This window comes from Spermophilus citellus (assembly GCF_964194105.1).
Source record: "Spermophilus citellus genome assembly, chromosome: 1".
NCBI lineage: Eukaryota > Metazoa > Chordata > Mammalia > Rodentia > Sciuridae > Spermophilus > Spermophilus citellus.
The window spans coordinates 272,608,780-272,634,666 of record NC_138182.1 but is presented as its reverse complement, the minus strand read 5'-3'; the positions used below and the strand labels follow the sequence as shown (position 1 = coordinate 272,634,666).

Sequence of the window (25,887 nt, the reverse complement as noted above, 5' to 3'; positions counted from 1 at the left end):
AGCGGGAACAAGGAAGCTGATCCAGGAATTCAGCAGGGGCTTCTCAAATGATATATATCAAGATATAGTCACCCAACTGCAATGGAGACATTCTTTGTAATACAGCTTTCCACAATGGAACCATCCTCCAGGAAGTGGACTTCATGAGAGGCAGAAATGAATTATCTTTCCTAGGACTCTTAGTCCACAATGGATGAAATAGAAATGGTCATGTTAATCTTCTTCTTCTCAAGCTCTTCGTCCCTACCCTGTCCTTGGTTACTCCCCTTATATCAAAGAAGTCATTTGGCATTTGTTTTTTAAGGATTGGCTAGCTTCGCTAAGATTAACATTAAACAGGGATGATAGGTGGGAGGGAAAGGGAGAGAGAAGGGAATTGCATGGAATTGGAAGGTGAGCCTCAGGGACATACACAATTACATATAAGAGGAAAGGAGGGGTAAGAGAAAAATAATACAAGTGAAGAAATGATTTACAGTAGAGGGGGTAGAGAGAGAAAAGGGGAGGGGAGGGGAGGGGAGGGGAAGGGGGTTAGTAGAGAATAGGATAAACAGCAGAATACATCAGTCACTAGAATGGCAATATGTAAATCAATGGAAGTGTAACTGATGTGATACAGCAATCGGTATATGGGGTAAAAATGGGAGTTTATAACCCACTTGAATCAAATTGTGAAATATGATATATTAAGAACTATGTAATGTTTTGAATGACCAACAATTAAAAAAAATCATAAAAAAAAAGAAATGGTCATGTATAGTGGCCCCTACATTTTACAGAGTATTATTTCACTTGATTATCATAGCCCAATGGGGTATGTCTATAGAGGAATAACAAGCATGTTAGTGTTTTCCATAGGTTTGAGAGAAAAGAAAAAGAGACACCTACTAGGTGATCCTGAAACATTCCCACCATTGTTGGTCCATGAATGGCAGGGTCCTCAGGCTGATGATGGTCTTGGGAAGTATCTTTGTTCATAGCGGATTCATTGGTGTGTCTCTTCCCCTACAAAAATTTTCAAAGGTGAATTTATTTTCTTATGCATGCTAGGGCTTGCTGCAGTGGAGGTTTAGGAGAGGTGCCTTCAAGCCTAGAAAGGGGCGTGCTTCTGCTCTTGCTTTCCAGAGTTTAGTTCCACGTGCAACAGAACCCTGGGTCTTAGGCATGGCAAAAGGTCATTGTGATTCTTGAGCTTTTTCAACCTATTATATCTCTTCTTCCATGGAATGATACCTCACAGAGTCAATTCCTCAGTACTAAAAACTGACACAATCCCTTTTAAACCAGACCAGATCTGTCCTTGGCGATGGTCCCACACTTCACACAGGGTCCAGCCTGCCATATGCTGGGTTGTGTCACTGTTTAGCAAAAGAGGATGCTGAGTGGGTTTGGGTGTGTGGAACATTCCACTCCCTTGGCCCTGGGCACTGCACTGCCTTCCATATGCTTCTGAGTACAGCTTTTGAATCCAATTCCAATTCTGAAAGTAGGAGGTGGTCTGAGATCCATAGTATTGGTCAATCTCAGACAAGGTCTCTTACTGGGTGCTGACTCACTGTGAAGTGCCCAGGCCTTCCCTCTTGTTTGGAAATTTTCATTCAGTTAATAATCAACTCAATTCATTGGTCACTTTTTTTTTTAACTAGTGAGAAGAATTATATTCTGGTTGAAAGTGGACTTGGAGTTGTGAAACCTTGATTCCATCCAAAGCAATATGTCCTTGCTATTGACTTTTCTCCTCTAGATCTTTCCAGACTCCTTCACTCTGCCCTTGACTCTGGAAAGCTGATTGTTATAAAATTAATTAATGAGCTTCTTTTGTTCTTAGGTCTGCAAATTGGTGTTGACCAATGGAAGTACTCCAAGTAAGAAAAGGGAGGTTGGGATATTTATTCCTTTGATCCTTCTCTATGATCTTGCTTGGGGATGGCTGAGTCTTCACTGAAAGTCCTTTTTCTTCTCGAGGTACATTCATTAGAGCCTATTCCTTCCAGTTTCCTTACCTACCCTTTGCTACCTAGGAGTGGTAACAATTCAACTACAACTAGACTTCAGACACTACTGTAATCTGTGTTTTCCCTATGCCCCACTCACATGGCCCGATTATAAATAAACTCTCCTTGAATTATCCTGTTGGATTGTGCCATTTGCTTTCTGCAGATACTTTGACAGATACACAGTGTGATGTTGGAAAAGTCACTTCTTAGTACTAGTTACCTGAAACACAATAACTGAGATTTTAGATCAGATAATAAATAATATCCATTCCTGCTCTAAATTTGCTTGGCAGTGTGTAGTGACTGCAAAATGAATCTCTCCCTTAGGAACTCTGGGTTATTGAAGAAATAATCTATGTATCTATGAAAAGCAAAATAGAACTAAGTATCCAAGTAATTAGAATACATGATAAATGCTCCAAGTTCATGAATGGGCAAAGTTAGTATGATTGAATGATCAAATAAAACATATGGATTTGTCACTATATTCTACCTCAACATCATTTGGTGGTAGATTTTCTAACATAGATGCAGGATAGATGTTGTATTCAAGGGTGTACCAAAGCAGATGGCCTGTCATGGAGCTATGCCAAAGAGCTTGCTTGCATAGTATTGGTCAATTTCAGACAAATTGGAAATTATTAATTCTGGAAATTATTAATTCTGGAGAGTGGACTCAGCAATTCCCACAGTAAAATATGAAATTTACAGAAATTTTTCAACTGAAACATTGCATATATATATATAAGGTGATTGCGGTGGGAAGACTGGCGTTTTCATCTTAACTCTGTTACTAATTAGCTAGATTTGAAAATATTTTTTTTAGCCTGAAAATAATTTCTATCTTTGATTCAAAGATATTAGAAATATTTGCCATGCTATAAGAATTGTATGATAATCACCTGCATATTCACCATCCAGGTTAAGAAATAAAATATACCCAATACAACAGAAGTCCACAGTGTATCCTTCCCTAATTAGAAACTTCTCTTTTTCCATTAAAGATAATGCCCAGTTCCTCTTTCACCCACCATCCTCCACGTACAGCCAAGGCCAGAACACATGAAGGGTTCTGTCATCTCCCTTCGGAGCAGCAATGTCTTGCTATCACTGAGCTAGCACAGTGTGGGGCTATACTCTGCTCTCAGAGACACTGAACTGTGTGTAAGTACTGTTTGCCCAGGTCTAGGCCTTTCTCCTGTGTGTCTCTAAAAAGCCAATGTGTGGGGTTTTGATTTAATAAATGGCCCCAGGACATCCAAATTCAGAGCTGGTTTACCACATTGGATTCTATCTACTACTTGGTTTGATTTTGACCCTTGGAGATTTTCCTAGTTTCTTTACTAGTTCAGCTGTGCATTTTTAATAAGATACATCAAAAATACTTTTTCATGTTTCCCTTACAGTAGGAGATTTAAAAAAAAATAAATCTATTTTCATATTGTAAAGTACAGAAAAGACACTTTTCATCACACTGAGAATCAAAGACTACACACAATGGGGATTTGAAAACCCTTCTCCCAACACATAGGCATGAGACCATTGCATAAACTATAAAAACAGAAAAACTTTTATAGCCAATGAGCTAATCCAGTTAACTCAAATCTGCTGTGATTCAAGTACATTGACTGTTGGAAATGAATAAGGGAAAAGTGAAATGATAGTTTTTTTGGAAGTTGTCAGAATTTTTTTTTTTTTGTTATTTAAAGTTTCTTAAAGGCAGGGACCATTCTTTTAAAACTATTCAAAAATTCACTGAGTTTGAGTTTACTGGGGCCAGAGATTGTCTTGTTTATTTTTTGTATCTTTCACAGTGTTTAGAATGCTTCCTTTCACATTGCAGGTGTTCTGTACTCATTTGCTCGTTTGATTTGAACTGAGTCTTCCAATTTCTGTGAGAAAACTAAATGGTGCTGATATTTCCTCTTGCTTTGCCTATCCTGACACTGGACTTGAGCCAGCTCAGTGCAATCACTTCCTTATGTTCCCCAGAATTTATTACTTTTATAATCCTATCTCAGTCTCATTTGCTTGCAACTTATTTGCTTGGTTAGTATAAAAATAAATACATTGTAACTAGGCAGTTTTTAAATTATTTGCAATTTTGTGTGGTCAAGCATGAACTCCCAAATTAAACACAAGCACTAACAAGTGTAACTTAGTACATTGGCAGGATTTATTATTATTATTTTGTTTTGTTTTCATTTCAATGTGGGATCATTAAGACATGACTGTTTGTCATGGGAGATCATTCCAACACTCATTATTTCTTTTTTTTTTTCTGAAGAGACCAAAAGTGAGTAAAAACATGGAGTGTATATTTGTCTGCAATTTAAATCCAGTCTGAACAGTTTCTCCCAGAAAGCAAATAGACTGGTATAATAAAAAGGCTTTTTAAAAAGGAAGGAAGGACAGAAGGAGGGAAGGAAGGAAGGAAGGAAGGAAGGAAGGAAGGAAGGAAGGAAGGAACAAAGGAAGGAAGGAAGGAGGGAGGGAGGGAGGGAGGGAGGGAGGGGAGGAAGGATTTTCTAAGAAATAAAACAATTTTTTGAAATAGTTCGTGACTATATGAGATCTGAAAGATCTGTAGCCAAGAGCAGATGATACCAAGCTCTTTGACAATGAGGAAATCTTTGAGATGAGATATTGAGTAACTAGATACAAGAAATCAAAACCAATGATAAAGAAGATAATATACTAGAGATGTGAGACATCATGACTGAAACAAGAAATGCCTCTGTTCTAGGGAAGAGTAAATTTTAAAAGGCAAGTGACTAGAAGAGGGTTATTACTAAGAGGAAGTCATTCATTTCAGCCAGCCTTGAGTGTACTTCATGTAGGGTCACATAACTCTAAGGGGAGGCAGGAAGCAATAATGAAGTGGAGGAGGAGAAAGAGTTTGGTAAGTCACCTGCTAACAAATGGAACTATAGAGTGTCTGAAAAATTACTAAAAAACAAAAAAAAGAAAGAAAATAGGAAGGGGTTCATTTCAATATAATTTATATGAGAGGAAAATAAAAATGCATACTGGTAGAGGCATTGCTAACATATTTATTAGTATATGCCACATAATGCAATCATTTAAACAATGCTCAAAGATTGTGTAACACTATGGAAAAACATTGATGAGAGCCCGTGCATTTACTAAATGTGTGTGTGTGTGCCTGTGCACGCGTGCACACGCATGTAGGTTCCATAATGGATACTCTATATAACCAAAACTGCTGCAAAAATTATGCTTCATAACTGACATATATTTGAGGGTGAGTGATTTGGGAATATTTGTGTGCCATGTATCATACATGGGGCAAAATATCATGTAGCATCAAGGCAATGCTATTCAGAATCCTCTTAGGATCTATCCAGTTGTGGTACCTGTGTTCTAATCTTTAGAAACAAGACTGTGTGTGTACACCAGTTCTCCAGGCATTGCTTATTATCTATATTGTTCTATATGTATCCAAATCTCAAATCCCAATGCTGTAGGAGGAGAAAGGAGCTGGGAAGGAAGAGCCAAGGAATAATCCCCAGGCCTCAAACCCTTTTTTGGAAGAAAAAAGATCCAGCTGTTGGCAAGATGTGGTGGTTTTGGGGACCTGATAGAATCAAAGGCTTAAATTTCATGGAGGATTTTTTTTTTTCTGTATCACAAACATGATTAAGGGTAATGTGTGTTATTTTGTATTTTCATTACTCATAAAAGGAAAACAAATAGTGCCAGGCATGCAAGGAACAGAGCTAAATAGTGGGACTTCAGAGAACTCTGTATCTCAAATCTAAGAGAATTTAATGATTGGCCTGTTTATATGCTATGTTTCATATTTGTTTTCTTCATAAAGGAAAAAAACAAAACAGTTATTTTGTTATTATTATTTTTTTTCTTTTAGAATAGTCGGATTTAGCTGTTTGGATTTGGTTTTATCTGAATGGACCCTTCCCTTTCCTCTAGCTATTCACTCTGTGTGCCCAGTACTGCTTCTGGGGTTCCACATATTCAAGGTTGCCCGCCACTCTGGGATCTGCTGCTACAGAGAGGCTTCAGGGGAGGAGTAGCATTAAAAAAGACTTTGGCATCATACACACTTAGCTCCTAAAAAGAACTGGGGAAAACCTGCTCGACTATTTGGCAACAGCAGCCCCCTTCACAACTGTCTGTCATGCTTTGTGATGTTTGTTACCTGTCTGGGACACTAAGTCTCCTTTCTCCTCCCTCAGCAGTGCTATGGATGCTCAGTTTTTACCTATCAAAAGGCCTATCAAAGGCTAGAACTTTTAGGGGAAGAGATGGTTTGGAGTAATTCCTCTACACTTGAGCCCCCGACAGGGGGGCTGGTAGAGGAAAGCTGTTAGTGGGGCTCTGTGTCTCAGAAGAGCCAACACTCCTGGTTAGAACCTTGAATGGCATGGGCATACGGAGCAGGACCTTCCAGAACTGGCAGGACTTGGCATTGCTGCATGTGGTCATGGCCCAGGAATATTAAAGAGGAGGATTTTAGATACATTTTTCTATTCAAAGTTCTGCTGGAGGCTATGGCAATATTTTGAGTAGTTCTAAGAACTTGTGACAGCAAAAGACGTTTGCAATTTTTTGGTACAATTCTTATTCATTCTTTCACTCATTCAGTCAATATTTTGGTGAGAACCTAGTATATATGAGGCACTTAGATCTCAGTGTTAATCATATAGAAAAAATAATTCATAGGGATAACAAATGCTAAGCCTCCTCAAGTATTTTCTGTGTAATCCATATTCAGGGCTTATTACTTATTTAAGTAGATAGTGTTATCAGTTCCATTTATGGATGAGAATATTGAGGTTTAGAGATATGGAAATATATTATTTCATACAGCAAATATTTATTGAGTATCTTTCATGTACCAGTTAATGTGCCTTTTGTTAGGGACACAGTAGTGAGAAAGAGAGATTCAATTTCTATTTTCATGGAATTTAAAAGTTAGTAAGGGAGATAGAAAGTAATTTAAAAAAATGAAACACAAAGTTAGATCAGGTAGTAGAGAATAACCGGCTGCAGGGGAGGGCTGGATGAGTTAGACACCATGGATTCAGGAAAATTTATTTAAGATGAGACATTTAGGTTGAAATTTGGTTGAAAATGTGCTAGCCACACACACAACTAGGGGCAGAGCATCATAGGCCTTAGGAGCAGCCAGTGCAGGAATTAAGTCGGAATGAGAATGGTGTATTCAATAAGCAGAAAGAAACCTGCTGTGCTGGGAGCCCAGCCAGCAAAGGGAGAGGCATCCGTCTTAAGTGGCCTTGGGACCCTGGATTAAACACTATTGAAGGCTGCTGGGAGTTCAATTTCCTGTGACTTCATGGGGCCACTTTGGGGGCAGTGAATTGGGAAGACTCAGACAGCTTGTTGTGCAGAACAGGTTTCTCTTTTGTTATCTAGCTGATAAAACACATCTCTTTCTTAGGTCCAGATTTTCTCACTTTTCTTGGGCTACTCAGGCCCTTTGGAGACTAAAGCAGAGCCAAATGCCAAGAGGAACCAGGTATTCTGGTTCTTACAAAGGAAATGTCCCTTTTGAATTCCTGTCCGAGCTTTGCTAAAATAGCCAAGGCCATTCATTATAGATAATAAAATATGCTATTTTTCTCCTGCCACTTTGTCACAATTCTTTCTTGGACAGTCCCTCTCCCTCTGCTTTTCTGATTATTTAGTCATCCTTGATTCAGCTTTGTCCCTGACTCACTGCATGTGGAAAGGTGATCATTATAAATCTGTAAATAAAGGTATTTGAAAAACAATTTAGCTTGGTGGCCTTAAGGATAAAAGGAGCCAAGCTTACCAGTGCTCAGATATGCTATTCCTTGTTTTTAGGGTCACAGGCTTTTGTTGAGATTTTTAAATAAGATGTATAGATTTGACTTCTAGAGTTATTATATAAAGGATCTCAGAAAATTTATCAAAATAAATGATTTATTTCAAAAATATATTAACAAATGTTTTGGACTGGGATGTGGCTCAGTAGTAGAGTGCTTGTCTAGTATGTGTAAGGCACTGGATTTGATCCTCAGCACCACATTAAAAAATAAATACATAAAATAAAGCTATTGTGTCCATCTACAACTAAGAAAATATTTACAGAATAAATGCTGTATTCATAGATTAAAAAGAAAGGTAAGTTCAGAAATGTTTCTTTGTGATTCAGCAAAGTATTTAACCAACAGCCCACAATGCGGGAATTATAATATCTCTGCAAACCTGGAAAATTGTCATACAACTATAACTCAGATCACATAAGCAGAACTGTGCATCAATATGTTTTCGCATGTGTGTGTGTCTGTGTGTCTGTGTGCATCTGCTTCCACATGTGTCTGCATTTGTCTGAGTATCTGGAGGGATAGGGACTGAGAGTAGGAAAGCAAAGGAGACAGGAATTGATGGCAAAAAGACAGGAGTTGATGGTGCTTTAATACCCCAAAGTGTGTTCCTTGAAACAATGGCATTTATAATACCAGGAAGCTTGCTAGAAGTACAGAAGCTCACACCCCATCCCAAGTGATCTATATGCATGTTACATTGGAGAATCATCTTAAGGATTGAATATATTGGGGGTTTTATTCCTACCTTTTGTTTTGGTTGTTAATTTTCTTTAGAAGATCATGTCTCACTCAGGAATGAACTATTGCTTTATCAAAAGGCATCACCTACAGTTTATCATAACATTTATCATACTTTGTGATGTTTTTTCTTGTCTCTCTCTCCCAACTATGGTATGAACTCCACAAGGACAGATGCCAGATAAGTCTTATACATTATTTTATTTCCATATCCCTAACCTGATGCATGACATATAATAGCTATTCAATAAATGTCTACTACATAGCAGGAGACGAGGCATGAGGCACACTTGATAGGAGTCACAGCCTTCCTTTCCTTGCTTGATAACACTGTTATCTGAATCTTCCCCCACCCCTGCCAGTTCTCAGCCAGACACAGAACCATGCCAGTGTCTTGCACACAACAGGTGATTGAAAAGAGAAGGACAAACATTTCCCCCATAGAACTTGTGCCACACAGAAGTTTCTGGGGTAGAGATGGAGATCAATGAGTAAAAGATGCCTACCTTGATGATTTAATTTTGGCCCAAACAATGTGTTATCTTGAGAAGTTGTCATAAAAATTAAAAGAGATTTTTGAAAAAAAAATCAAGAGATTAGTAGAAATAAGTTCCAAAGCCACACATTCTGCTGAGTTTCTAACAAAGCCAGATGCAATCCCTTACGTGCAATGGTTTCAAGTTGCTGTGGGTATTTAGAATGGTTTGAGAGCAGAATGGCACGTTGCAGGCAGGGAGAACAAGGATCAGAGGTGGAGGGGACAGTGCAGAGAGTTTGGTTTCTGTTTCTGAGGTTTTCACTAACAAGATTTCTCAGTCTTAACTGACGTGTAAAGCCAGATAATTCTTTGTCCTGGGGGCTGGCGATATAGGATATTAACTGAATCACTGGTCCTCTACCCACTAGATATCAGGAGCAGCCCTCTTCAGTTGCTAGAGATCCCAAATGTCTTCACATTTTGTCAAATACCCTTGAATCAAAATCACCCCTGGTTAAGTGCCACCGCTCTAGGGTTTCAATGGCTTAGGGCAGAAGGGTCTACTGCTATTTCTATTTTTCTAAAAAAAATAATGCTGTCCTATTGATATTCCTTTTAAATTTTTGTAACTTAAATATACATTTTTTTTTCAGGTCCCAGGACCTTCCTATTTTGAAAATTGCCTTCCCCAGTGCTGTGATGCTGGAAGGTTGTGATGCTGTTCCTATCAGGCTCAGCATATTGTGCACAGCAAAACCTCAGCATTTGAGTCCTTTCGACTCTTCTGAAAAGCTTCCTCGATGGGCACACTGCAATGAAAAGGGAGAGTGCCTGGCTGAGCTGGTTTGCAGGAAGTTAGATCTAAATTAGGCATGCTCTATTTATTGGGGTCTCTTGCAATTATTTTTCTAGTAACTCTATTGATAATCTTTAAAATGCAATTCATATGAAAAGAGGCTTAACAGCTCCACCGAGGGTGGTAATTGGAGCTAGGTCTCTTTTTCTGGAATACTGCCGCTTTAAAGGAATGTGGCGTCGGCTCATCTATTGGTTTAAGGAAACAACCCAGAAAGTTTATAGAAATTATGATGAATATTGAGCTTCTCTACCTCTAGGAGGCATTAGTGTAATAAGGCTTTTCAGATTTAGCATCCGGGACCCTGGATCAAAACAGTGAGGAAAACCAAACTCCTTTACTTCAGCTTACTGTCTCCAGGATGGGCTGAAGGAAAAGGATTTATATAATATGAAAGATACAGATTTACTCTAAGAGAAATTAAAGCATGACAATTTTTTTTCATTAGAAAAGGATTAATCACAGTGCTTCACTAGATATGTCAGGTTTAATTTAATATTCAAAGTGCATTTTCTACACACTTATTATGTCTGGTGAAGTATACACATTAAGTTACAAGTTGTGTGTGTTTTTAATTATATGTTCAACTTTTAGAAGTGTGGTGGCTCAAATTTAGCAGTGTGATGTGCATCATCTCTGTTGAAAAAAAAAATTCTTGTTTTGTTCACAAAGACCTAATCATATGCTGAAGGGCTGAAGCAAGATTTATGTGCCAGGAATAGGAAGTGATTCTTTCTGCTTAAGGTTTAGTGTTTCTCTTCAAAAATCTAAACAACTGATCAGTTTAATCAATGTGGTAAACAAAATTAATGAGATGAATTGTAGGCTGTCAGGTACGAACAAAGTGATTAATCTCAAAGTTTTTTTTTTTTTTTCTGTCAGATTGAGCATCATGTAGTCCCACTTGGAGAGAGCTTGCCTTCCAAACCAAGTGATTTGACTATTAGTATTATTTTCACAATCTGTACTTTCTTTCCTCCTTTGCAGTTAGAGGTCAGGCATGGGTTCTATTTATTTTAATACTGTTGGGAAAGGGGCAGTACAAATTCACTTATTGAGAGTACCATGTACTGAGGTCCTAACTCTTAGATCCTCACAAATGGTGGTGTTTAGGGAGTTAGCACAAAGTGACAAGGAGTGGATCCAGCTGATGCATACTCTGGAGACAGTGGTATTGAAGGAAAGACGGATTCTGCATACAACAAGGCCCTAGTTGTCAGGAGAGCATCTAGTGATGGGATTTCAGTCTTCTGGGGGTGGCAGAAAGCTATAAGAGTAAATTGTTCCTTTAGAGGAGGTAATTTACAAAGGATAAATTACCCAATCAAAATATCTGTTAATGAAAATGAGACAAAGAGCAAGAGGATCTTGTGAATGACTGTAGTGTTTGGAGCTGGAACCAATTATTATTTTTTTTCTCAAGATCAAATCCATTGTAGAGGCTGAAGCTGGATAATGGCTGTGGATGATGTGTAAATATTGACTGCTAAAGGGAAACAGCAGAGATTTGAATACAAGCAGTACCTGAAAGCTTTTACAGTTGTCCCCACAAGAAAGCAGGCCAGTAGCAACGGAACAGAAGAGGACAGATCTGAGAGAAATCTGGAGAGAGAGGATTTGTACCTCTACATAAATGTAGCTTGACACATCAGAATGACTAAATGTCATGCTTGAAGGATATGGAAGAGTTGAATATGAACTGAAGGATGAGATAGAAGGATAATAAGATAATTAAATATAATAGTGCTCATAAGAGAAGAGCATGTTTCAAAGGGAATACTAAGTTTCAGTGCAGACACCTAAGCTCATGATGCCCATGGAGCAATAAAATTTATTTGCTTGGTAGGCAGGCAGGGGGCCTGAAAGGCAAGACAAATTAGATGGTATCAATTTTTGGTGCATCCATAGGAAAGAAAAGGAAGCTAAAGAAATAAATGAGATAACCAAAAATATGGAGCAAGTTGACATCCTGAACAGAGCTTTGGACATACCTTTACTTAGAAGCTGGAGGCACAACACCAGGCAGTGTAGAAGATTGGGGAGGAACAAAACTTGAAACAAGTTGTGTCACAAAAGACAAAAGAGGAAATACTATAAGAAGAAAGCACAGAGTACCAAATGTTCCAGAAAGGCTAGCAGGATCCACTCATTTGTTTAATCAATGGCATTATCTATATACCTACAAAGCTCTGTGCTAGGATTTAGGAATGAATTCACTGAGGTTACTAGTGAGTTTTCTTTTGTAGTTATCAGATGATATCTCATCGTGCTTTTATGTGGGTCATAATAGTGATATTATGATTATTTGTTTCCATCTTTAATCCACTCATTACAGTGGATTAAAGATGGAAACAAATGTGGAATAAAGAGAGCCAGACTGCATAGAATAATCTGAGATAGTTGAGTGGAAATTATAAAGAAAAAGAGAGCCAATGGAGGTCCTTTGTCAAATAGTCTAATCAGGCTTAATATTATTAGGCCTAAATATTAGAGGTAGAATTAGTTATTTTGATCTTGTAGCATATCCCATGTGAACAATTTTGACTCACTGACTTAAGCTACATGTCATAATGGACACAGGATCTTAAGGTACAGATATCCCCCCCCCCCTCTTGGTAGCTTACACTCTAGCCTAAAATCAAGTGTATATATGTGAGGAGTTTTAGGTGTAGAACACGATGTACCGACTGAGAAAATTTCAAATAGCATGACAAGAATTTCTAGCAACATCCAATAGCAAAATGTATTGCAGACCAGATATACTGTGAATTCAGAGAAAACATAACCATGAATGAAAAAAAAAATCTTCAGTGCACAGGAGGAAATAAGTGGAGGTCACAAAACAAGACAAGCATTAGGACTTTCATGAGGGAAAGACTAGAGGCGGACTTCACTCAGAATCCCACCTCTTCTCCTGTAAAGTGGAAATAGTGCCACCTGCCTTTCTTCAAACCTAGAAAAGGGCCTCAAAAAATGAATCTACCCTTCCACGTCCTTGCCGGAAGCCTTCTTTTAGGTCAGAGGTGAAAGGTACTCATGCTTCACCACTGTAGCATCAGTCATATGAGAACAAAGCTATCAAAAATGCACAAAACCTGTTGCTAGAAAGTAGGAGCCTTGGAAACCTCTGCCCTGTGACAAATAACAGGAATGGAACAGGAAAAGAGACAGATGCCTACATGGGGGGAGGGCCACCAGCAATCTCAGTGCTCCACTGAGGCAAGGAGAGGAGCAGTTCCTACTTTGACCCAGTCAGAGCCTGAATTCTAAGGTGAGGATCTAGACACTGGAACTGAACAGTCATACACATGTCAACTTTTAATCCACAGGGCCTTTCGGTCTATAGGTTTACAGATTAAATTGATTTGATAAAATTCCTTTTGTTTGTTTATTAAATCCATAATTTGATAGAATTTTGAGAGACCAACCTAAAGTTCGTCCAAGGAGCTCGTAGACATAATACTGTAAAGATGTTGCATGAGGAGGGTTAGTACTTACAATATGTCACATACCAATTTAAGGAATATGACAGAATGTGAGTCTTTATATACTGTTCAAAGCCATAAGAAAATGGGGTCATGTCGATTGTTTCCATTTTCAACCTTTTCGACAAATTAGTGGATAGATTCATGTTTTCAATAAATATTTCCACATCTAAACCCTGCAACTTAAATAATTTCTGTCCCTTTTCTTCTTCTATACACTCACATAGTCATCCAATGTGTATTTGTCTGGATGATATTTTCTTAGTCTCGAGTAAATCAATGTTTCACTACTTATAACACTATGATAAAATAACAGCAATTTAAATTTGATAGTCCTCTTATGGGACATTCATGAAACATGATTTCATTCATTCTTTAAGAAAATTCTGTGATATTTTAACACATCAGAAAATCAAAGCTGTGTATGGATGATGATCTGATAATCCTCCTGTGTTAAACTGTGAGTTACTGATGGAATTTAAACTTAAAACTGTCTCCATGCACTGCATTGCCTCATGCATTCTAATCTAAATACCAATTTAAATGCGTGATTTTCTTAGAGAATACAGCTTAGAGGTTAATACATTTTGACGCACCATTTTAATTTATCAAATAGCCATATTTTGTCTTTGATTTTCATTAATAAAAATTAAATTATAGACATGCTGTATTTTATTTATTCTCAAAGAATTGTTATTGTAAAAACTCCTCCCTACCAACTTTGTTTTTAATATGAAAAGAATGCCTAAAGTGACATTTAAAATTATCACATATATATATATATCACATATATAATTTATGATTTGCAGAATATCAAGATACTTTGCAATTTTTTTTCTACCTACTACTCTGCTTTGATGATTCCTATGGGCTTTTGAAGCTACACAGATATATATATATATATATATATATATATATATATATATATATTTATTTATTAAATCCATAATTTAGTAAACAAATTACATCATTGCAATGACCCACACAGCAACAAAGGATCTTGAGTAGGGCTGACTAAAGATGGACAAAAATACAAAGACAAACAAAAAACAAAGACATTTTCAAGCTAAGCTGAGGCCAGGTGGGACACTGCATTCTGATGAAGGAACAGTGACTCAGAACTAGCTCTGCAATTTTATTGAATAGGATTTCATAATCAGGAAGATGAACTATAGGGGAATTGCTTGTGAGTTATCAGAGGCTTCTTTGTGCACTAAAAAGTTACAGAACTGGAAACATTTTCGCAGCTATCCTACTATTGCAGTGCTAGCGGCACCCAGGAAACACATTGTCCTGGGACATCTGATCACTGTCAGTGTCCGAGCCAAGAATCAAGGCTGATAACATCCTTGCCTTTGGCAAGAAATGTTTCCCAGGTTTGGCTTTTGCTGACACCCCAGGATCAGCTGATGACCAGGGCATCTGCTCTCCACACATCATATCCACAAATTAACCTTTGTTAATGAGGTCAAAATAGATAGTCCATTTAATAAGCCAATAATTAAAATGGAATACTAAGAACCATTCAACTAATCCATGAGAAGAAAGGAAAAAAGAAAAAATGTGAATGAAGAACAGGGCTGACATTTTCTTCATGTGCCATATAGTAAAGATAAATATACCACACAGTTTCAAATTAAATTAAAATTGAATTTCTGTATATTTAGGTTACCTTTCTTATTTTTTAAAAAAACCTAATCATCCTGAGAAGTTATCTGTTCTAAATCTTAATTTATGATTTGCAGAGTATCAAGATACTTTGCAAAAATTTTTATTCTACCAACTACCATGATGTTTGAAATCCCTGCTTTGATGATTCCTGTGGGCTTTTGAAGCTACACAGAGACATATGGACATGTGTATAGCTGGAGCTAGAGGTATAAATAAGTATGGTATGGAATATAGATATAGATATGTATTGAATTCCTGAAAAAAAAATTGCTTCAAATAGCTTATCAGACAAAGGCCCAAAGGGGTTCAATGGATAAACTCAGGGAGGTGTGTATGTATGTTTGTATGGGGGAGTTTTGTGTTAGGAAATTGAAAAAAATCTAGAAAATGTTGTGTCTTAAAGGACATACCTCAGGACTCAGGCAACAATATGTACTCAGGAAAAGCCTGAATAACAGATGGAGAGTGACAGTCCTGGAACAAGGTCATGAAAGAGGAAAGAAAAGGTGTCAGAATTGGAAGTACATCTGCTGCTTCCAATGTGTGAAACACCCAGGATACATTAATTTAATTTTAGCTATTCAGTAGATCGTGTCCAAGAATTAAAGGAGAATTTGAAAAGTAAAGCTCAACCTTGAACTAATTTTTCTTCACTGGGTTCCAATTATGTTTTTAATTGTACTCTCTGCTCTTAGATGATGGATACATATGTTCATCACTGCATTCGTGGAGTTTTGATACTTATAACTGCCGAAAATAACTGAATAAATAATTCTTGTTCTGAGGAAGAAATCTTTTAAATTTGGAAGCCAACCCCAAAGTGTTAGCTGTTGAGTGAAAATATCAGTGTATAACAGAGTCTATTAGTTAATTTTAAAATGTTGTCTGTTGTATTAACTGCAAAAAAAAAAAAATCACCATATATTCAGTATGTGAAAAGTACTTAGTCTCCTCTAAGTTCACACAAGGTCAGGAGTGAAGTTAAATACACCAGCATTGTGCTATACTCTTGCCTTATTTCTCTGCTGTCTCCTTTATCTCTTGTGCTTCCTGAAGTGCATGAGGTAAAGATTCATACATTGATTTCCTGTGAAAGGGGCTTTTTCCCCCCTTCTTTAATATAATCCCTTTATGGTTAAAAACAACCCACAATGAGGGAAAGAGTAAAATTACAAGCAAAGTGTTGGAAACTGGTGAGTGCCCATACATCTTTCTTATGAATGATGACTTATACCACCTATATAGACAGCCAATCCCAGTGAATATATTAAATTCATTGTTCAAAGAAACAAATGAACTATTTCAATTTCAAAATATTGATCCAAAGGAAATGTTTCTAATTAATTTGCAAGCAGGTTAGTCAATCAAAGTAGTCTGTGTCCGACATTAGGACATAAGAGTAGGTTATAAAAAAGATCGCCCTAAAGTACAAAAATCAACTAACTTGTGCTTAGCATTTCCACTGACTTATTTAAGGGAAAACTATGGACGCTACAATAGGAAGAAGGTGGGAAGGATGGAGGACTGGACATTAATCACATTGTGCTTGTTATTTCCCCCAGGGTCCCACGATTCCTTCAGCTTCTACATTGATGAAGCCTCTCCAGTAGGCCCTGAGCAGCCAGAAACTGTCCAGAATTTTGTCTCTGTGTTTGGAACTGTAGCCAAGAAGCTGATGCGGAAATGGCTAGCCACTCAAACAATGAATTTCACTGGTCAGCTAGGAGCTGGAATCCGTTATTTTGATCTTCGAATTTCCACCAAGCCCAGAGACCCCGATAACGAACTCTACTTCGCTCATGGTTTGTTCAGTGCCAAAGTCAACGAGGGCCTTGAAGAGATCAATGCGTTCCTCACGGATCACCATAAGGAGGTGGTATTCTTGGACTTCAACCATTTTTATGGGATGCAGAAATATCACCATGAAAAACTGGTCCAAATGCTGAAAGATATCTATGGAAACAAAATGTGCCCAGCAATTTTTGCCCAGGAAGTTAGTTTAAAGTACCTATGGGAGAAGGACTACCAAGTGCTGGTCTTCTACCACAGTCCAGTCGCTCTGGAAGTACCCTTTCTCTGGCCTGGGCAGATGATGCCAGCACCCTGGGCCAACACCACAGACCCTGAAAAACTGATCCAGTTTCTTCAGGCATCCATCACTGAGAGAAGAAAGAAGGGCTCGTTTTTTATTTCTCAGGTGGTGCTGACCCCCAAAGCTAGCACTGTGGTCAAAGGTGTGGCCAGTGGCCTCAGAGAAACAATCACAGAGAGGTAAGTGTCCTCAGAGTACCCAGGGGAAATGCAAATAACTTCAGTCAAATCCACAGAGTCGCAAAGTGGTCAAGCAACAATCCATACTGACAAGTATCCATTTTCTGGGGCTGCCATAACCAAGGGCCACAAATTGGGTATCTTAAGACAATCGAAATGCATTTTCTCACAGATATGGAAGCCAGAGGTCTGAAATCAAGGCGTCAGCAGAGTTGGTTGCTTCTGGGGACTCTGAGGGAAGATCTCTGCCTCTCTCCTACTTTCTGGTGATGGCTGATAATTCTTAGAGTGGTTTTCAGCTGCATCTCTCCTGATCTTCCTCCTTCTTCCCAAGGTCTTCTCCCCATGTGCCTCTATCTTCTTTTCTTATAGGGACAACAGTCATGTTGCATCAAAACCCACCTTCATGACCTCATCTTAGCTTAATTACTTCTGAGCATACCCTGTTTTCAAATGAAGTCACACTCAGAGGTACTGAGGTGGACTTGAAGATGCTTCTTGTAGGATACAGATCAACCCCTAACGCCATGTATTCTTGACTCTATCTCTAGTTCTCTTCTCACAGCATTCCTTTCACTTTGTCTAGTTGTTTATAGATTTCAAAGCCATTTTTCTACTGACTATAGAGTCTTTTAACGTATCAAATGTCAATCCTAGGAAGTAAATACTGTCTTAGAGATTTAAGAAAAAGAGATTCATAAAAAATGAAATGTTTTGTCCTTTGGACAGTAAATGATGAAACAGATACTTAAGACACCATTCTCAAATCACATGCTAGGCCCTCTACATTGCTATCCTGCCCTATAACAAAGGCTTACTCTGCAGAGACGGAGTGGACCTTCCATCTGTCAAGCCCAGCCATGTAGAGTGGTGGGTACCTGCAAGGTACGATTTGAAAAATCATCAAAGATCTCTGTAGCTCTTTCCTATGAGTGTGACAGAACATGCAGAATCACCCATATTATTTATTCTTTTGAATTACCCATGCTAAACAGTGTAAACAGTACCTGAAAAGAGAATACAAACCCTTGTCAGATATCTTATTTTTATGTTTAATTAATAATTCTAATTATGATAAAGAGACAAAGGATTAAGGTTTTGCTTTGGTTCAAGGACAAGAAAACAAGGAGAAAGATTTTGAGATTAAAATAGGATGGGTGACCTTCTAGAGCAGAATACAAGGTGAGGGTGATAGGAGCAGCTTATAACAGCAGGCAAGAATACACTTGCCACAGATCTCTTAGCCAGGCTACAGTGAACGTCATCCTGCGAGCAATAGGAGCTGGATAATGATGTTTAGCAGCTGAATGACCAAATCTGAATTTTTAAGATTATAATTAATGCAACCTGAAAATAGATGGAGAGAGTGGGACATTGAGAGGGGCTTAAAACTGTTTTAGCAAGAGGGAGTGCAAGCTAAACTAAGGAAGAAAGAAAACTTAGAATGTGATAAGTGAGCCGTGAAAATTTAGACTAATTAGTGAATTAGCTAAATGGTATGAATGACAGAAAGAGGTAAGAATGTAGTTTCTGATTGAAAATTAAGGTGGGTGAAGGAAATATTCACAGGGACAGGAAACCAGGACACAAGGACTTGGAAAGGAAGCAGAGAAAACAGAATTAGAGCCATGCTTAGTTTCAAGTGCCAGTAAGGAGTACAAGTATATATGTAGACAATCCATCATTAGGATTATAATCCCAATGGCCAACTCATGGGGATTATTGGCATTATGGGGTAATGAGAGCCCCAAATCACTGAAATGGAAGGTTCTTTCTTGCAAAAAAAAAAAAAGGTTCTTCATAGCTTCCTTTCATTATTCAGATATCAGCTGGGATGTGTACACCAATTTCAAGCACAAGGATTTCCCAGTGATTTCCGCTATTGTCTAGATTATGCTCTGATGGTTCTCACCCTCACTTCTGCTGGAGAGCATCATTTGATGGGTCAATTCCCCCATTTGATCTGCGTCTGTTCCATTCTGAGACATGAAACGTGCCTCACGCTTCTACATGTTCCCACAATGGATTTAACCCTTTCCTGGAGATCTAAGGAGATCAGGGAAGTTTTATAATGACTGTAATGTACAGAATTTAGAATTAAATTTTTAGATTTTTCTGTAATCACAAACCTTCTGTCCTGGGATATCTTCCCTGGTGACATATACACCCCTTTGCCCCTCAGCCTCACTCCTCTGACTAGATCCCTTCTTCTTCCTTTTTCTTTTCTTTTCTTTTTCTCATTACTTTTCTCCCCCTACATTCAGATTGCTTTAAGGATATCCATTTCCAGGTTATTGTACCTAACAATAGTCACTTCTCTCCAGCCTTCCTATGCCCAAACCCAGTTAGTTCCATCAAAACAAGAAGGCTTTTTTAAATTTACTAAAGGCACTCTACAAACATTCATTGTTCTGGTAATTAACAACTTATCCCCTCTCTCACCAGATTAGAAAATGAGGGAGATATGTACACATGAATGTGTTATTGTTAGCCTTAGCCCTTAGCATCTCCAAAATTTTGAGGAGTTCCTGGGGACCCAGTAAAGGTGGAGAAGAGGAAGCAAGAGCTGGGAGAGGAATTGGTTCCAACTCGTTCCATTCTTTCTATTCAAATGCAAGAAGTCTTACTTTTAACTTTTACATATTTTGCATGACACAAGTCTTCCCATGGTCTCTTACAGCTGAACCATACCTCTCTACTAAGGAAAGCACTTTATAGTACAACAAGCCCACTTTAGCCCAAATGGGTTTCAGCCAGTTTTTCCCAGGGTAGGAACCAGCCTTTGAAGAAGCCAAGAAGAATTTACTCGGGGAATAAATGGTTTTCCTTTTATGGCACCTGATAGACTTTGGGAGCTTTCAAGCCACGGTTAAACTTCTTTTTGGCTATTCATGCACTAGTATACAATACTAAAGTGGGGATTTGTGGAGGAGAAAGTCAAAATAAGTTAAGAAAATGTGGAAAATTGTATTTTACACAATTCTCCCCCAAAGATTCCCAATGCACATTAGCATATAAAAGGCACTAACAAGTCTTTTAGTGAAGAAGCCTATTTAAATTTAACTAATACAGTGTTTTCCATGCACCTTTTCTTTCAGATAACACTTATTAACAGCCCATGGAATTAATTTTGAAAAACTGTCCTCAGCCATCTGTTCTAGTTCAGAACTTGCTTCTGGCTCTATCTATTTGCAATGGTAAAGCTGTAATATTGAAAAGAGAAAGAGAAGTGACAAGGGTGGGGGTATTAAAAAGACCTAATAGGGGGCTGGGGATATGGCTCAAGCAGTAACTCGCTGGCCTGGCATGCGCGGGGTGCTGGGTTTGATCCTCAGCACCACATAAAAATAAAATAAAATAAAGATGTTGTGTCCACTGAAAACTGAAAATAAATATTAAAAAATTCTCTCTCTCTCTCTCTCTCTCTCTCTCTCTTAAAAAAAAAAGACCTAGTAGGTAGAATCAATTTTTTTCCTCTTTGATATTATGCAAATTACTTGCTAATAATTTGCAAAAACTTTGAACTTTGTCATTATATTTGTGCTATAGCTTTCTTTTTTGGAATTTAGTCTTATATCCACTAGAAAGACAAACTTTTTAACCATTGCAAAGCTGTATTCTGAGTGTGGAGTTAATGGCCAAGGATTTTTATTTCATTGTCTTGTTTTGTTACTTTAAAAAAAAAATTCCAGCCTTATGAATAAGCCTTTTAGACAAGGTTATTGTCAGCTATTGAATTGTGCCTTGCAAAGGCAATTTACTTAGCTCTGAAGAAACAGTGCAGGGACATTTGACTCCAGAGAATTCATTTCCTTTTTCTTCTTACCAAGTGAAGAGTCCTAAAACATACTAAAAAGTAGACTGATTGTGTCTCTGTCCTATGAGCTTTGTGCCAGAAACCTTCATTCAGAAAGTGGCATGTTGGCACCAAGAGATTATAATGAGCCCCCTTGTGCCATCTAACAAGGAATCACCAAGCAGTTTTGAGATCTCTAGGCCTTAAGTATTTTCATCTCCAAAATCCAGAATTTGAACTAGATTCTGCATTTGACTAGCTAGTTTCTGTATAACTTTTCAAATCTTTTCTAATATTTGGGTTAACAAAAAAACCCTGAGCATATGCATTTAGAAAATACTCTTTGAAGTTGTGGGTGGCTTTCAGGAAAACTAAATCCAGCCTGAGTTTAGGTACTGTATTTTTCAATCTGGCCATTGGTGCCAAATACTGCAGATGTGTTTTCTACATTTTAGCAATGCCAAAAGACACAGATTTTTATTTCTTAAAGACCTATTTTTAATCTACTTTTCAAACACTAGTTTTCACACATTTCCCCCACAGAATTCACACGTTCTTAAAAAGAAGGTGTGCAACTTGTCATGTCTTTCCCTAATTTGTGGAAGTGTATTAATTAATAGATTTTTTTTTTTAATTCCAGCTTAAAAAACTGCAGTCATATCGCCTGTCAGAATGTTTAGGAAGCAATGCATCTTTGCAAGTAAATTGATGCAGAATTAAGTTGGATGATGTTTATACAGGCTAACAATTTAGATGATAATGACAATAATAATAATATTGTGATAGTATTATTAGCAGTTTTTAAGTGCTGTCAGATATAATTCTATTTTATATGTATTCTTTGACTTAATATTCAGAAAAAGTAGGTACTATTGCTATCCATCTTTAAAATTAAGGAATTGAGCCTTAGAAGTGTTAGGCAATTTACCCGGATAACACCACTCAGGAAAGGTAGAACCATGGGGGTGGGATTTAAGTCAATGGTGCAGTGCATGCTTACCACACCCAATCCCCTGGGTTTAATCCCCAGTGCACGTGTACACATCCACATGAGGTGCATTTAGGATTTAAATTCAGGTTGTTCTGTTTGTTTATCCACCAAACAAACATGTTTAGAGTCATATTCTGTTTTAGACACTGTACTTCAAGTGTGTGACCTCAAATATGTACTCTTAAAACTATCACACCATCTTATCCCTCTGCTATCTGTGAGATTCCAAAGAGGTGATGGCAACTTTGTTTTCATCTCATTAAATGACAAGATCTAGACTCAATTTGGCAGTATATTCAAGTAGACTAAGTTCAAGTTAGTACTTATCCTGTTGGACAGCTCCTGTGTGCAGGGCTCTGAGTTCAGTGCTGTGAGGCATTCTAACACTGGTGAGATGCCATTGTTTCTGTCAAGTATCAAGTAAGCCAGGCACATACATGACCTAAATAAAATTTAAGAAAAATGAGAGAATTAAAGATCAAAGATTTTTAGAGGTGATTTAGAGGCAATAGAGACCTGGAAAGATTTTGTTTGGCTCTCAGAAAGGATGGTATAGTGACTGGCCAGATGGGTGGAGGTAGCTTCTAAGACTGAGAAAAAAGCAAAAGAATGGAGACAAGAAATCCAGAGGACAAGAGAAGTCAGGGTTGGCCATAGTGGACTGATGTCAAAGGAATCTGGGAGATGGGTCTAAGAAAAGGGAAGGAAAAGATTATAGGACTCTAGTCTTAATTAAAGATGAATTAGAAAGATACTGAAGAGGGACAGGCCAAATCAAAATCAGACCTTAGGTGGTAAAACTGACTGGATTACATAGGTTGAATAAAGTAGGTAGAAACTAAAGATAGCCACAAGTTCAAAGAGGGAAACAAAATAGGATGTCAGCAAGTGGTTGAGAACAAAGAGGAAAAAAGATGTCAACATAATGTGATTTCAGCTCTACCAACAGCCTGCCCTTTGGAATACTGGGGATACCATTCCCTGTATCATTCTGTATAAATGTGGAGTTGGACAATGGGCAGCCCTGCCCACTTAATCTCATGATTGCTCTTATTGCCTTCAGTGTAAGGTAAAAATTTCAGGACATGGTTGTTTGTGTGCACCCTTATTACTCATCTGGGAAATGCAGAGAAGTCACCTACAGTTGCTGAGGCTCCCATAATGTGCCAGGCACATTTATGGTCTGCTTTTTCCATAAATTATATCCACTTAATCCTACCTACAACCTTTTAAGGTAGGCATTGTTAATCTATTAGAGATGCAAAATTGAGCCTGAGATGTATAGTACCATACTCAAAAATTCCAATATTAAATTAATACCATAGCTCATGAGTTAAGATTATTATGTGGATTTGTTTGACTATAAGTCCCGTGCTTACTCTTACAAATTACATAAAAGTGATATGACTTAGTACTGGGTACCTGTAATACATTATCTGTCTTGGGAGGCAAAATCATGCCTCAGGGTTTGGAAAGATAAATTATGTGGAAGATAGGGTTGACAAAGTCATGAGAAGAGAAGGTCTGAGGTGTGTGTCTTTGCCTCCAGAGAGCAAACCCAGGTGGGAATGCTGGCATAGGAAGCCCTGGCATAGGATAATGGAACAGGAAAGAAACTTAGAGGGGTCCTCTTTGGCTCATGCCTAACCTCCCTTTCAACCCTTTTCCAGCCAGTGCTGGGATCAGTTCTAAATCTAGATCATTAGAACCACTAAAAGAGGAGGCTGGCTGATAAATTGGAAGGAAGCTCCAGAAAGCAAACCCTTTTCCCAACCCTGGGGTTTGGCAAACTGGAACATGCTCATGAAGACCATTAAAATGCAATTTCCTGGATTCCACCCCCATAGATTCTGATTCAACAGTCTGTGACTCAAAGTTTTTGTATTTTTAACAGACTCCAGTGAGATTCACTTTGAGTAGCCCTGCTCACATCTGCAGACAAGATGTACCTCAACCTGGGCTTCGTCAGTCTGGAGTCAACCTCAAGATTTATCAGTGCCCTCCTTTCCAGGCTCAGATAGTTCTTTCTGAAATTGAAGCTATGACTCCTCTACTATGGAGCCTGCCAGATTTCAGTTCATCTCTGATTGTTTTGTCCCAAACAGAGCTTCCCATCAAAGATTTCCAAAAAGTAGACCTCTCCTGTTGGCATCTTCTCTTTTATGTCACTTAATTTGATCCTAGGATTATTGTGCTGATAGGAAGAGCCAAAGTCTCCTTTAAAGGAATTGTTTGTGCCCTTGAGCTAGAAAAAAAATGTGTCCATTTCCATGGAAGAATCCTTAATAACTTCCAGACTTAGTATCTCTCACCAAAGCCATTAACATGGCTGCGCTTTGCATCCCAACTGCCTCGCCAAGCTGATTTCACAGTTTGAAGAAGGAGGAGATTTTTATTTAACAACTTGCAACCATGAGGCTGTGTGACAGAAAGGTAATTTCAGTCTGGTTCTGCTGAGGTATGGTAGGAAAAGGCTTGTCTGTAATTTTTTATGTTTTAGCAGTGTTTGACCCAAGAATTTTTGAAAGAAGTATGCACATAAAAGCTCTTTCTCTTTCATTCGGCCACTGTTGTACAGGTAAATACATAAAGGAACTTTTTATTATCTGTATTAGTGGAAGAAAAGATTGGAGGGGTTTCCAAGCTTCTGGGAAGTCAGATCCATAAAGTGTACGGTGAGAGTGTATGGGCATGAGAGGGAGAGAAAATGCACACATTTTTCTAATATGAGATATAGATTCACCCACCTTAGTATACCCTTCTGGATCTGTTCTACGTAGAATTGTGGGGCCAACAGAGTTCACTCTCTTAAAAACACTACCCTAGTATGTAGCTAGAATATATACAGCTAGTACTCATAAAACATTGAGAAGAGGTAGGTTGATGGAGCATAGAGAGAACAAAGATGACAAGTGTCCAGGAAGCTGAGATATTTAAGTAGGTGGTAACAATATTTGGGTACTTAAGTCACCAGCTAAGGGGAGAGGGAGATTTGTTTGATCATGACATAATCATGATCAGTAGATGAGTAAGAAAGAGGTGTCTGATTCAAGAATTCAAATGGACCATCTCAGATCACACTCTGAGGCCATGAGGAGGAGGAGGAGGCCTTCAGGCCAGCTCTTTCCTTCTGTTCTCTGCAGGCAGGGCTCCTGAGGAGGTCACATGCCCATCCAGCTTAAAAAAAAAAAATATCCAAGGAGCAACAATTCCATTCTGAAGATAACTTTTTTCTTTTAAACTGTAGAGAGAGATGTCATAGAAGTTCTATAATCCCTAAGAAAAAGATCTCCAGGTGAAAATGTCTAGTGGAATATCCCGGGTTGAATACTGTCACAGCGGGGACACTCACCATGAGGGCCATGGGATGTCCCAGTGAGAGGAGGCAAGAAAGAACTGAAAAGGGTTGGGGTTCAGTTTGGGTGATTTGGTGGAAAGTTTAAAGAAGTAGAGATCCTCTTTAGATCACATGGTGTCAGAAAGTAAGGACCATTCTACCACTGGGTATCTTGATAAGTCTTATCATAGGCCAAATCAAAACTGAACTCTAATTGGTGAAGAAGTCATTGTCACTCATCTTGGTTAAGAGAGCCACATGTTTGGAACAGTGTCTTTTTTTCTGTGCTTAAACAAAAATAGGTCCAGCTTTAAAAAAAAAAAACATATATTGTATATAATGATTCAGAATGACCTCATCTGAGGATGGCATTCTGAAAAATTATTATGTCCAACAAGTGAATAGTATGACC

General features: G+C 38.1%; 1 protein-coding gene across 1 annotated transcript in view; it reads left to right on the top strand.

The window, feature by feature from the left end:
• The window catches only part of PLCXD3 (phosphatidylinositol specific phospholipase C X domain containing 3), a 143,047-nt gene that overhangs the window by 74,634 nt on the left and 42,526 nt on the right, over positions 1–25,887 (top strand). The window contains exon 2 of the mRNA XM_081296435.1: positions 16,643–17,351. Coding sequence (XP_081152561.1) covers positions 16,643–17,351 — 709 coding nt within the window. The remainder of the gene's footprint in view (positions 1–16,642; positions 17,352–25,887) is intronic.